The sequence below is a fragment of the Aythya marila genome (assembly GCF_965140915.1).
Source record: "Aythya marila genome assembly, chromosome: 3".
NCBI lineage: Eukaryota > Metazoa > Chordata > Aves > Anseriformes > Anatidae > Aythya > Aythya marila.
Window position 1 is genome coordinate 17,757,599 of NC_139044.1, and position 13,839 is coordinate 17,771,437.

At 38.0% G+C, this 13,839-nt stretch overlaps 1 protein-coding gene across 4 annotated transcripts in view; it reads left to right on the forward strand.

Moving 5' to 3' along the window:
- Window positions 1-13,839, forward strand: part of CDC42BPA (CDC42 binding protein kinase alpha) — a 151,846-nt gene that overhangs the window by 128,930 nt on the left and 9,077 nt on the right. For all 4 annotated transcript variants that reach the window (XM_082757476.1, XM_082757473.1, XM_082757474.1 and 1 more), the window contains 5 exons: window positions 264-857; window positions 2,812-2,909; window positions 4,214-4,298; window positions 5,040-5,163; window positions 6,467-6,584. In XM_082757476.1, coding sequence (XP_082613602.1) covers window positions 264-857; window positions 2,812-2,909; window positions 4,214-4,298; window positions 5,040-5,163; window positions 6,467-6,584 — 1,019 coding nt within the window. The remainder of the gene's footprint in view (window positions 1-263; window positions 858-2,811; window positions 2,910-4,213; window positions 4,299-5,039; window positions 5,164-6,466; window positions 6,585-13,839) is intronic.

Genomic DNA, 13,839 nt, shown 5'->3' on the forward strand with positions numbered 1-13,839 from the left:
TAAATTAATTCTAAAATGATATTGCAGTTGTTATTACATAGGATCTATTCCTCCCTTTTTCTGATGAGAAGTCAAAGGATTATCCAGCACTGGCATATCTGGTATAATTAAAATACAAATTACAATTCAGTATTTTTAAATATATATTAAGGGAGCAATAAAGGGGATTTCTTGTATTTTCCTCATAGTTTATCCACTACAAATACATACTTTTAAATCAATTCACGCTTCACTGTTATCATTTTTGTCGTGTTTTTTTTTAGAGATTATCCGTGTTGGTGACAATAAGAAGGTTCATCAGATTGAGCTTATCCCAAGTGAACAGCTCATTGCAGTAATCTCAGGACGAAACCGTCATGTGCGGCTTTTCCCCATGGCAGCGCTGGATGGAAGAGAGACTGAGTTTTATAAGTTGGCAGAAACAAAAGGCTGCCAGTCAATAGTTTCTGGACACGTACGCCATGGAGCCTTTACATGCTTGTGTGTAGCTATGAAAAGGCAGGTCCTCTGTTATGAACTAAATCAGAGTAAGACACGCCACAAAAAGATCAAGGAGATCCAAGTTCAGGGGAATGTCCAGTGGATGTCAGTCTTCAGTGACCGTCTTTGTGTAGGCTACCAGTCAGGTTTCTTAAAATATCCCCTTCATGGAGAAGGCAGCCCATACAGTCTGCTCCATCCAGATGACCACACACTATCATTTATCTCACAGCAGCCAACTGATGCCATCTGTGCAGTCGAAATCTCAAATAAAGAATACCTGCTGTGTTTTAGCAGCGTAGGGGTTTATGTTGATTGCCAGGGCCGAAGGTCTAGACAACAAGAATTGATGTGGCCTGCGACTCCATCATCTTGCTGTAAGTTGCTCTGTGTGTCTGTCTACTTGTTATTATACATAGAAGTGATCACTGCTTGTATTAATGTCACCAGGATGTGAAATTCAAGGAAAATTACTCAACAGGTAAATGAATGCTCAGCTTCTGTGTCAGCGGTTTTAAATCTAGTCAAGAGGATTTAATCCTGATTTAATTTATACTAGTTTTGACAGCTCTTTAACAGACTTGTGCTGCTGTAGCTATCACAAAGAGAAACCAAGGGCCAGGATTTCTAGGTCAGTTGCCCGATGTCCTATTTCTAAACACCCAGCCTGATCTCTAAAACAGCCTTAGGCCCTAGAGAGGCTAGTGGGATCTTTTTGCATTTGCTACAGCTGAAACTAGACTGTTGCTGTTTAAAGCCTAAAAATTTGATTATATTTTGGCTCAGCATTGTGATTTGAATTGCTCAAAGGTAACAAGATCTGGTAGTTAGACTTGTCTTTCTCTTAATGGTACTTATTCTTGCTTACTGTTTTTTTTTTTTTTTTTTTTTTCCATATGCTTTTGTTGCTCCGTCATTCTCTCAATTCTTTTCTCATTCATCTTCTCTCTTTCTTTTTAATTTTATTTTATTATTTTTTTCCCATATTTTCCAAACTACAGCATAGTAGTAGAGAATGTATTTCAACAGTGTAGAAAATGTATTTCCTAACCTCATTGGGGAAAAAACAGAAAATTTTCAAGATTTCCTTTTCTAGTAAGAACTGTGTTAATCATTTATTGCATGTTTTTTCAAAGCTGGGACTTCATAATTGTGACAGAGGAAGAAGAAGGCTGCAGTGCTTGTCTTCCTCTTTTTAATATCTTTCTGAATGCAGATAAAGATTGGCCAAATTTGTCCTCAGATTATATGAGCACAAATCCTATGCTGATTTTTAAGATAGTCTGCCTTTTTACTTCACTGTGATGGCACTAGTCACATTGCAGAGGAGAGTAATGTTTCCTCTGGTCTGAATGAAGCCCCATCTCAATGTAGAAGAATAAGTTTTTACAGCCTGTATGTCACTTCTGTTTTTCAAGCAGGAGCATGATTATTACGATGTTAGAACTCACAAAATGACTGAGTCAGAATAAGAGATCAAGTAAATGAATAAAAAACAGTTATTTTTCACATTTTATACTGGCCATTGACATTTGTGCAAGTTTTTTCATTGCCTTAAATGGAGTGACTTGATGGCATTCCAATTCAGAACAGAGGTATAGTTTATAGCAAATAGTGTTACAGATAAACACAAGTTTGATGCTCTTGTTAGTCTTGGCAGACTATGGCAGCTTTCTTGCCAATGTGGAAGTACTGAATTCTCCTTTAGATGTCCCAGTGGAACAAGTTTAATGCTTGGAAAATGTGCCAGATGAGTAGCACAGAATTCCCTTTACAATGTGGAAAATTAGAAAAGAGAATTAAAACTAGCAGGAAATATGAAGACTCTCCTGACTGTATCATGGTGCTTAATTTTAACTGATGTTCATTTAGTACATGGTCCAAACACTAAGTACATTCATTCAAAGGACGGATATTAAATAACAAGAATACCTACCACATCATGTACCAAATACAAACTCTTAAAAATTGGGGTTTTAGAGGAGAAAAATATTTAACAACATCAGTGCTTGGCAGAGTAAGTTGTAATTCCTTGTAGTCTATGAAGTAGTTTGGTTCTGCAAAGTTAAAAGAAAAATCTTGCAAAGGTTTTAGAATTTTTTTTTGGTGGTGGCTTGCCTTTGCAATAAATTTAATGGCCATTTTTTAAGTTAAAAATTATTTTGCAAACGAAGGTTGTTTTTAGATCGTGTTTTTTTTTTTTTATTGTTGGTGGTGCTGGTGGTGGTATAGTTTTACTTTTTCTTATAAATACTGTTAAACAATAGGAAATTGTATATTGTGAACCCTGTGTAAAAGCACATGACTATATACCCAATCATTCCATCTCAGGTTACAATGCACCATACCTCTCTGTGTATAGTGAAAATGCAATTGATATCTTTGACGTGAATTCCATGGAGTGGATTCAGACTATTCCTCTCAAAAAGGTAACTTGCTCTTTCAATATCAGTTAAAGACTACGACTAGACTTCAGTATTGCTTTGCTACATTCATACTTTTTTTCTTTTTAAGGACATTAGAGTTCATCATTAAAACTGCTTGTTTAAACATAATTGAACTAAAAGAAAACAAACAAACAAACAAAAACCATTGTAAGTAGAATTTTGTTAGGTTTGGTTCACTTACCAAAAGGAAGAAGTGTTTGAAAACTGACACTACCTTGGTATTCAGGAGGTATTTGCTCAGCTGGAATAGGCTTCCTAGCAAGGTGTTTGATGACCCATGCCTGTCTGTGTTCAAGAGGCATTTGGATAATGCCTTTAATAATATGCTTTAACTTTTTGTTAGCCCTGAAGTGGGCAGGCAGCTGGAGTTGATGATCTTTGTAGGTCCCTTCCAACTGAAGTATTCTAATTCCAACTCTAAAGCTGTATTGGGAAAGGGAAGGGGAAAGGAAAGGGAAACAGCTTATCCTGGATGGAAGACACAAGCAAAGGAACAGCTCATCCTGGATGTCATCACTAAGCATGTGAAAGAAAAGAGGGTGATCAGGAGTAGTCAGCATGGCTTCACCAAGGGGAAATCATGCTTAATCAATCTGATAGCCTTCTACGATGGAATGACTGGATGGGTAAAGGAGGGGGAGAGCAGTGGATGTTGTCTACCCTGATGTCAAGAAAGCTTTTAACACTGAAGGGGGAAAAGGATTTGTTTCCAACAACTTATAGACTATTTGGAGAAAGATTTTTTTTTTTTTCCTTCGTGTTACATCACAAATATCGTTAGGTTTTAGCAATCAGTATACACCCTTATGTCACAAAGTGTAATTGTGTCATGTTGCTAACACAAAATAAAATCATAGTGCTTTGTGCATCTGATAGACTGAAACTGTATTATTACATGAAGTATCTTATGGAACAATTTATTTAAATGCTGGTAGGAATGTTGTTATGCCTATGGCTTTAAGTGGAATTTTAGGCAACTCCTTGTGTACCGGATCTCCAAACAGAAGTTGAAGATCTAAGGTTGTCCTTTCCTCCATTTTGTGGCTATACCAACCCTCACTTGTCACTTCTGAGAGCAGGCATGTGTCATTGGATACATGATTCCTCCAGATTGTTGTTCTTCTGTGGAGTAGGCTTTGCTCTGGCCAGTTACACTGTTCTGCTCCCTGGCTGGCTTTATAACAGTGCTCCTTTCATAAAGGTTAGAATGCTCCTTGGAACTTTCAGAATAAGATGAACTATTTAAATATGAGTTGTTATTAAAAGATTGGTTTTCCTTGTTTCAGGTACGACCCTTGAATACAGAAGGATCGCTCAACCTTTTAGGATTGGAAACAATTAGGTTAATATATTTCAAAAACAAAATGGCAGGTAAGTAAAAAGGAGCCAGTTTTCATCATGCAAATTATTGTGTAGAAAAAGCATTTTTATCTTGGCCTGAATCTGTGCATTGTAAAAAGTTACTTACATACATACATCTCTCAAATGTAAGTATACTTGTTAGTCTGGGAGAAAGCCGTGCTTATCACACAGTGATTGCAATGATACAGATATGTGGTAGGCGGGTAGCCTGATTTTTTTTTCCTTTTGAATATTCAATAAAAAATATAAAAAAGACTTAGAAAACAGAATGACTAGTTGCTCCCCCACATCTGAGATAGCCTGCCAAAACACCATCTAAAAACACCTGCACAATTTAGGGCTTTAATAATGATCTTGGCAGTGCTGAATTGAAACTAATCTTATACTTGACCTAAAGAAACCATTCCCAAAGGTCAGAAAACCAATGTTTTATACTGTGGTTTTTGTTTTTTTTTTTAAAGTATGTTCTCCTTGAAAAGGGAAAATAAAGGTTTTGTTTGAAAGAATTAATCAACGTTTATTTTGAGAAATACAGTTGTGGCAGAAGGGTGAAGAGAAGGGTTAGGTGTGCTTTTGTTTAACAGAGTAGACGATGACCAAAAAGACCCCTAAATGAAGGAGCGTTTTTTCAAACTTGATGGAAAATGGGTGGTGAGCTGCACTAGCAAAAGTAGAAAGAGGAAATGTCTTTGAATTCAAATTCCATGAATGCCTAATGAAGCTTCTGGATCATTTTCGTATTGATTCCAGAGGGCGATGAGCTGGTAGTTCCTGAGACATCAGATAACAGCCGGAAGCAAATGGTTCGAAATATCAACAACAAGCGCCGCTATTCATTCAGAGTACCAGAGGAGGAGAGGATGCAGCAGAGAAGGTCAGTGTGCAACCTGTACTTGTCTTCCACACGTGCCTGTGGGTCCTGAAGGACAGTGGATGATGCCAATGCAGCAGTACTTCACTTGCTGCTTTCTGGAATGCGCATTCAGATGTTTCTGTGTCTTCACTAGCGTGTTAATCCTCTGTATAATTTCTGTTAACACCAGTTTGGAAATGGATATATGCTGGATACACGAGTAATTTCATTAATACAAACTGTCTGAAACACCTCTAATTTGGAATACAAGTTTCCACATACTGTATATAGGGACAGAGGTGTGCACATACATTGTATATGTAAAGATCTGTAATAAACACTTTGCAAAAGGAGATTGCATTGATAATTATGCATATATATTTTCAGACTTCTGTTCTGCTTTTCCTTCTAGAAAGGCAGTTCTACTCTCAGCAGTATTCCAAAGCAAGCACATGCTTTCCAGATTTATTTAACTACATTAACTGTAAATTTCAGTAAACTCATCTTCAGGGGACATGGGGCTGCATGACATATTTCTAAATAGAAGTCTTTAACAGGTCACAAATACTTTCCTAAATGGCAGTAGAAATAGGTTTGCACTATTCATTCACAGTGTTCACAAAGCACGTTACTGTCTGTTTACTATCACCCAATAAGGATGGCTTACTGCTGTGCTAAACTACTCTCCAAATACTTCAGGTTTCTTACTTTCAACTTTTGTGAATGGCTGGCTCTCAGCTTTCTTTTCTTTTTGGCTCTGAGAAAAGTAATATGTGTGTGATGTGGAGATAAAATTCCAATTCTTGTTCTTGACTTTTTTGAGCTGATTGTGGTTTGGTCTTTTAAAATTATATTTATCCTGAGCTCTGAAATGCATACTTTTGGAGAACTTGTAATGCCATTCTGACCACAGACTGAGAAAGGTACCACAGTATTACTTTAATTCTGTTCTCTTATTTTCTACTTCATTTTCATCTGTGCTTTGTAATACAGCATCATGAGTGAGTTCTGCTTTTGCTCATCTCACAGAGCTTTTTATCAGCTCATAGTGGTTGTATATTTTCTGACTTTTAGTAACTATTGGGTGTGGGCTGTTAGCCTGCAAAATATCATTCATTTCTTCTGGCCCTTAGCTCTCTCTTCAAGCTGGAAGTTTCCCAGCTTGCTTGTCCATGCCAGTGCTGATAGCAAGAGTTTATTATTGCTAACGTGGTTAAATAGTTAATTTCCCCTTTAAAATAGCTGATAATCCAAGCTATAATTATTTTTTTAAATGGCTGTCTTCACCTTGAACAAAATATCTAACCAGTATTTTTTCTTCCAGGGAGATGCTACGTGACCCAGAAATGAGAAATAAATTAATTTCTAACCCAACTAATTTTAACCACATAGCACATATGGGTCCAGGTGATGGTATACAAATTCTCAAAGACCTTCCAATGGTAAGTGCAAAAGTACATGTGAGAATGACTGACTGCAACAGAGGCTGCAAATAAGAGAAAGATAGACAACTACAATTTTAAATATACGTTCAGAGTGTTTGATTAATTTCATATCGGGAACAGTGTAACTAGGGAATGGATGCTGTTTGATAAAATTTACATGAAGAGGATGACACTCAAGCGTTGATGGCTGGGGAAGGATTAACTAATGCCTCTTGGGTTTTAAGGCAGGTTGGCTTCTCAGTGTTGGTTTTAGCTTTTATAGCATTTATAAAAGTAAAAAGAGGATTTGAGCCTGGATACTTTGTGGAAATGGAAAGAGAAATTCTTTTCTCCATGAACTACGTTACTGTAAGTTCAATTCCTTTCTTTTCTTCCCATCCCTAACTGCAACTTAGCCTCTCTCTCTACAGCCTCTTCTCCTCAGATAGTGAAACCGTGGCAGTTTAAAAGCATGTAGTGTCCAAATTTCTTTCCATGAGTAAGATGCGATTTTTCATTTTCTCTCCAAATTAAGTAGATTCAGTGAAACAGAATTTCTTAAATGAAAACTGCCCTTTAAGTAAAAATGAAGAAAACAAAACTTGTAATAGCACACACATTTGTCTCCACAAAGCCCTTTTGAGGAAATACTCAGCAGGAAGTTAGTGAAGTTTTTGCTGAGCTACAAATTAATATTTAGTTCAAAGGAGATAATCATACTGCTTACTTCAGGCTATGTTGAACATCTATCTTATTTATGTGTTCTGTATTGCTTTCTAAACAATGGTTTTTCGTCCACAATAGATGTGATTCAGGATATGATAATCAACTCTGTAAGAAAGATTCTATGATATTATTAAACAGACGATACAAGTACCTCCGTAAGACATAGGCATATATAATTAGTACAGCAGCGCTGTCTAAAATCATCATCAATATTACTTGGAGTTTATGCAGAAAGCAGAAAGTTAGGAGGACTTCTCAGTATCTGAAAAACTAAAAGGAAACCACAATAAGACTGGAAAAGAAAATGTGCCGTGTAGTTGCACTGGCTTTGGAGCTTAAGAGCTTAACTTGTGGTCTCCAGATACTCATTTCTGCAAAAAATGGTACTTCTATGTTATATTTTACATACCAATCTTTACATCTTTGAAGTCTGCATCTTGAACAGGAGCCCTTTGACACTGTCTTTTACTTGTATGAGGATAGGCAAGGAAAGGATGTTTCCTTTAATCTCATACCAGAGACACTTAGAAAAGGGTCTCTATAACAAGTTGGTGCAGCTGAGCAACAAACAGTAGTGTGTGTATATTTATAACAAACTAAAAATGAAAAGAAGCAGGCTGGTTCTAAAAAATGCAAGACAAATCCAAGGGAAGTTGGCCAAAGGCCAACTCACATCTCACCTGGATGTTTATGTTTATATATATATAGATGTGTGTGTGTGTGCCTGCTGTTTAATGATAATTTGCTTCAGGGCAGGATGCAGATCAGAACTTCTTTTCAACTCTTCCCTTACTACTGTGTTCTTTCAAATATTTCTGGTTCTAGTCAAGCAGAGAAAATAATTACTAATGATAAAGGTAGGGCAAAAGATGTCTTATTTCATGAGTGTTGAAAGTTCTTGAGAATGAAAAGCTGAGAGGATTCTTAATCAAGCCCCAAATCTGGAAAGTGTAAAATGAGGAGATACTTCACCTATAGATGGGGATTTTCGAGACTCTTACCTGGATTAATATTTCTTGAGCTATATCAGCCTTGTATTAGCTAAAAGGTCACATTTGGAAATAGCATTGGTAATTTGCTTCTTACCAATCAGTACAATGTTTTGAAAGAAATTTAGAAATCACTTTCTGTGCTTAATATTGACGAGAAGACATTAGAAAATGTTTACTCCGTAAAACTGATTTCTGCACTTGTTCCACTGCTGCATCTTTTTTTTTTTTTTTTTTTTTTTTAAAAAGTTCCTCTTAAAATCTCTTTTTTTGCAAGTAGTCTTAATGCTGGGAGAAGTCATTGCAGATAAAGCAAATTTGTTATTTAATTTTATATTTTCAGTAACAAGGTAAAGAATACTCTTCCAGTCCTTTGTATGGCTTAGCTTAGTATGCTTCAGAAGAAAATGTATTTAATTTTAAAGAAATACGGGAAAGATTGCTGCCTTTTACTTTGCAAATGCTCGTTTCTGTTTACCAAAAGGGCTAATAAAATACATTTTTGCATGTAGAGTGCTACCACTAGGGGGAACACGTCGTATGCAGCTAATAGTTTTCTCAAATTGTCTTCATCCAACTACTTTATGAGATGTTGCTTATGAAATATTGGAATACAGAAAGTGAATGAAAATAATGGACTGAGCCTTTTTACTTGCTGTTTCTTCTGACTTCCTTGGGCAATTTCAAATGTGGCCGGATCTAGTGATAAGAAGTTGTTCTTCCAGCATGGGTTTTCGCTGAAGTCAGTATGGTGTTATGTAGGCAGAAGGGTCCTTATTGATAGGGTTTAGTAGAGAACAGATATTTTAATCTCTGCATTGGATGAGATTGTCACATTTTAATAGCCAGCTTGGCCTAGATTTATCTTACATCCATGGATGAACTTTATAAAGCGAATGACAATTTTTATTTACATGTATGTGTTTATATATGTGTATTTATTATATACACCATATATACATATATATGTATGTATACATTAAGTGAATCCAATCAAAACCCATCTCTGCAGTCCCATTAACCTCCCTCTGCTGCCCTTTTCAGGTGAAGTGCCTCTAATTGAGCAAAGCACAGAATTAGAAGTAGGAGCAGTGTCCATTGCATGGCCAGGTTGCAATATGCTGGGAGGACAGGTGGGGACACACACGTGGCCTGCCCTCACCCATGGCATAACTGCCTACTGGATGCAGTGCCCAAGGGAGCTTCCTTGCTCCCAGGCTGCTGCTTTCCTTAATGATGTCTTTTGGAAGACCAACTTCAGGGCATTTAATTTGTATTGTAAAAGTCCAAAATGAAAATCAGACAAATGGAGAGTTCAAAATTATTCCTGGCTATTTGATATGTTGTGTACAAAACAGATGCCTACATATGCACAGCATGGTTGTCTGCATGTGAGAATGTGCATGTATGTGCTGACACTGCCACACAAGGGAAAAAGACACTTTATGTGCATTCTTTCCAAAGTCTTGGTATGCAACAGGCACGTGGTATGAACAGTGAGACAAACGTATGTCATATAGCAGTCTTTTCGCCTAGTCCCGTGTTCTCACCACAGTGAACACCCTTGACTTCAGAATAGCCCTGTGTTTGCACAGAAGTGAATATGCCCAAGACTGAGTGAGGTCAGATTTAAAAGAGAATACATTAGATGTAATCAGACAACTATGAGCTTGCATCCTTCTTTCCTTCATCGCCATCAGGTACTTAAGGGTCTGGCTTTGACAAACAAGTTTGTGGGCTAAGCCGTAACAGAAACCAGAACTTCTTATGTGCTGTTAGCAGAGTTGTAATCAGTACGTGTTTGTATTTAATTGATGTGGATACTAGATTGGGGTCACTGTACTGCTCTGTACAATTTAGAATTGTTCCTGTTAGTATATCCCCAAACTCATTTATGTACGTGTTTTTCTTCCCTAGCAGCCTGTCACCAATTAACTGGCCGTACAGTCTGGCCTCCCTTCTGCCCTCTTGTCCCTTGAAGCCACTTTATCGTGGATGCTCCTTAGTAGTGAAGATCTGAAATCTGGAACTGCACTTACTGCAGCACAGACTACCGCTCTGTGTCCATCAGATTTACAGGATTGATTTTGCTTTCATATTCTGCATGCCGGAGTATTTTACACACAAAAGCTAGTCTCAACTGCCATGGTATTTGATCGTTAATGCTTCAGTTTGACCTCATTACACATGAGCCATTATACTTCCATTACAGATTATGTGTGAAGCTTTGCTTGTTTGAAGTGAGAACCTATCAGAGGAAATGAATACTTAAACATATTTGATATTCTTTAAAGACAGTGGGAACCGCATGCATGTATCTAATGGCAGAGTCCATGGAGAGAGTTCCATGAAGGATTGCTTTTAAAATGTTGCCATATCGTGGCTTTTTCATGCTCATGAATGGCTAAATATTTTTATTGCCTGCAGTTGGCCTGCCCTTGGCTTTTTAGCTTTTTAGACACTCCCTTTTCTCCCTCATTGGCTTTTAAGAATGTAGCTGGTTTGCTGCCAGTTCTAGTGGTAGCAGGTATCTCAGTGAAGTCTACGTTCGTGGACCATTACTGGAATGGTGGCTTCTCGTACTCATATTCAGATGCTGCTAAACTTATTAGAAACAATTTAATATATATTATATATTACATGCCACAACGTGTTCATTGATGTTTCAGTTAACATGCAAAGCCTCATAATACCTATGCATTTAAAAAATAATAATAATTTGGATTTTAGCAGCTGAGAGAAATGAAGAGAACAGTTCCAACAATGTTTGATGATATGTATTGGGATGTGATTTAATGTTCATCCAAACTTTACTATATTCCACATACAAAAAGTAGTGCCTTAGGTTTAGTAGAGGGGTAAGCTGAATTTTTACCATATTTTATTTCAGTAAGTCCTAACATTTCTAATGCTATCCGGACCTGTTTCTTTTAAGGTGATGAAATCAGTTGGATAAGGGGAAGAGAAAAATTAGGAATGGTGTTCTGATTTGCTGGTGGCCTTTGGTTAAACCATCCATTCAGCAGGCTGAGCTGCTGAAAACGTACAGATGGCACAGGGAGTGAGATCGAGCCTTAAAATGCTTTTCTGTTAAATTTGGATTTAGATGAATTTGAATAATGAGCACTTGTGTCAGCATGTTCTGAAGAGATCAATTCGAATTTTTTCCTGCTTAATTTGCAGGATTACTTTTCTCTCCTTTTTCTTTATGTCACACTTTGGGGGCACATTGCTCGGTTGACCTGTTAAAAATGTTTGAATTTCCCAATATTTCTGCTCCTTATCTGATAAGGGCCCACTCTTCTGGAATGTAGAGACATCAGTGCAAAGTCTGAGCACCACGAAGGTGCTGTCAGGCTTAGTGAGCAGACAGGAGGAAATAGGCCTTGTGTTCTCTGTACGACAGGGTGAATTGTCCCAGTTGTCTGACACTAACCAGCTCACCTTCCCACCCCATCTGTGTCCCTATCCCGTTGAAACACTGTTCACACCTGTTAGGAATACTCTGTGTTTGTTGTATGGGTGATACTTAATTTTAATGGAATCGCTAAAATGCATGACTAATCGAAGGAAATCTCTTACGATCTCTAACTGTTGTGTATTCTCATCTTTTTTTCTTCCCACACCATCTCACCTGTGTTCACCTTCCTTTGTGTTATGTCTATTTTAGATTGTAAGCTCCTCAAGGCAGGGAACTGATGCTTCTTCACTGTCTGTAAAGCACCTTTTATAACTGTGGTGCTCTTTGAAATATCAAATTCTAATAAATATTAGAATTTATCGCCAATGAGTTAAAAGTTTTATTTTTTAATATTTTAGCAACAGCAAGGGCAACAGGCCCGTGTGACACCATCTAGGGAGGGTACTCGGAGGACTGGGGGTAACTGTAAGAACCTGTGCATTGACAAGCGAGCAGGGCTGCTGTTTGGCTGTCCTTTGGTGTTTGACTGCTTTTGCAAACTGCTGTTGCTGGTGTAACCTGCGCAACCATCCTTCATCGCTTTCTCTTCCCGTTGTCTTTGATAGCAGCACTCCCCTTGTCGGTCCCCTCATCATCAGTCCCGTATGATGTCCTCTCTGAGCAGCTTTGAGCACCTCTGCAACGTGACTGTTAATTCAGCTGAAAAATTCCTCTCCTACGATTCCATAAGCACTGCATTTCCCCCACCTCCTCACTCTGTCCTGGGTACTCCAAACTTATGGCTCTGTGGGTATGGACAGCTGAGTTCACTGTACTAACACTCTGTGATTTTCCTTTCACCTGGCTATTAACATGGGAGAAAAACCCTTGTAAATACACTGGTTTCCTTCACCCCCTAACTTTCTGCTGTCCCAGCTCATTTGTTTTCTGCTGTCAACTTTGAGCTTTCCCCAGCTCTGACATGCCAAGAAACAGATAACTAATGGCTTTAAAAAGAAAAGAAGTGTGTAACAACTGGGCTGAACGTTTTGCTGTGAAAATTGCTTTTCAATCACCAGAAGGATCTGGAAATTTATTATATATATATATATTTTTTTGCTTTATGGTGTACATCCTCCAGCAGTCAGTGGCAGGGATGAGATGCTGTGTATCAGGTTGCATTAGGAAAAGGCTCTGGGTCTGTCTCTGTTGCACCAAGCTTCCAAATGGTTTGTTTGTGATGAAATTGTGTGGAGTGCAAGAATTTACACAGTTGGAGAGACACAGATTGTGCCTAGACACAATCTCGGTTCAATTACATGAATGAAGTTGAAAAGTGTACAAGCAGGAAGATCAAAAATTAAAGATAACACCATCTCGTTTACACAGGTCCTCTTAATCCTAGTGGTTTTAATCAGTGACCAAGGTAAAATACTGTGCTGTAGATCTCCTTCCAGCTGGAATGTAAAATCTGGGGGATGGAATCGATACTTTATTTTTTTCATGCATTGTGCATCCTGGTCTGAATACGTGAGGTTGGTATGTCCTATGGTGCTTCAAGCCATACTAAAACAATTACACAAGTACTTGCTAGCGTATTGTAATTACGTACCGTGCTCTGGCCTTTAGTTCTGCTTAGGACAGATCTGCAGGTAAATCAGAAATCGCCTGTGAGGTAGATTGGTGGTGGGTGGTTGCTCAGGGCTTGTGTGTGTCTGAGCTGGGCCCCCCTGTAATGGGAACACCACTGATGGGTTCTGCGACCTCCGGACACTCTTCAGACACGTGCAGCAAACCTTCACTGCCAGGCTGCCTCGCTCTTCTAGACCCCTACTGCTTGAAAGGGTTTCAGATACTCACCTACAAACCACGCTGGAGAGAATTTAAAAATGCAGATGGAATAATAATGTATTTTCCATAAAGTCTCCATAAGGTTTTCCAGCATGTATTTAGTTCATTTTTAGATCAAAGAACAATAAATTTGCTCTGTGGAGAAACTTTCTACAAGGAATTACATGGACATTGCAAACTGAGGTCATGAAAAATAATCGTCACTAGCAACACTAACAAAATAAATTAGTCTTTTTAACATACTCATTCCTCCCTTCCCCTGCTGCCTGTAGGTTATCTATTCAGTCCCTGTTGGGGAGGTAGATTG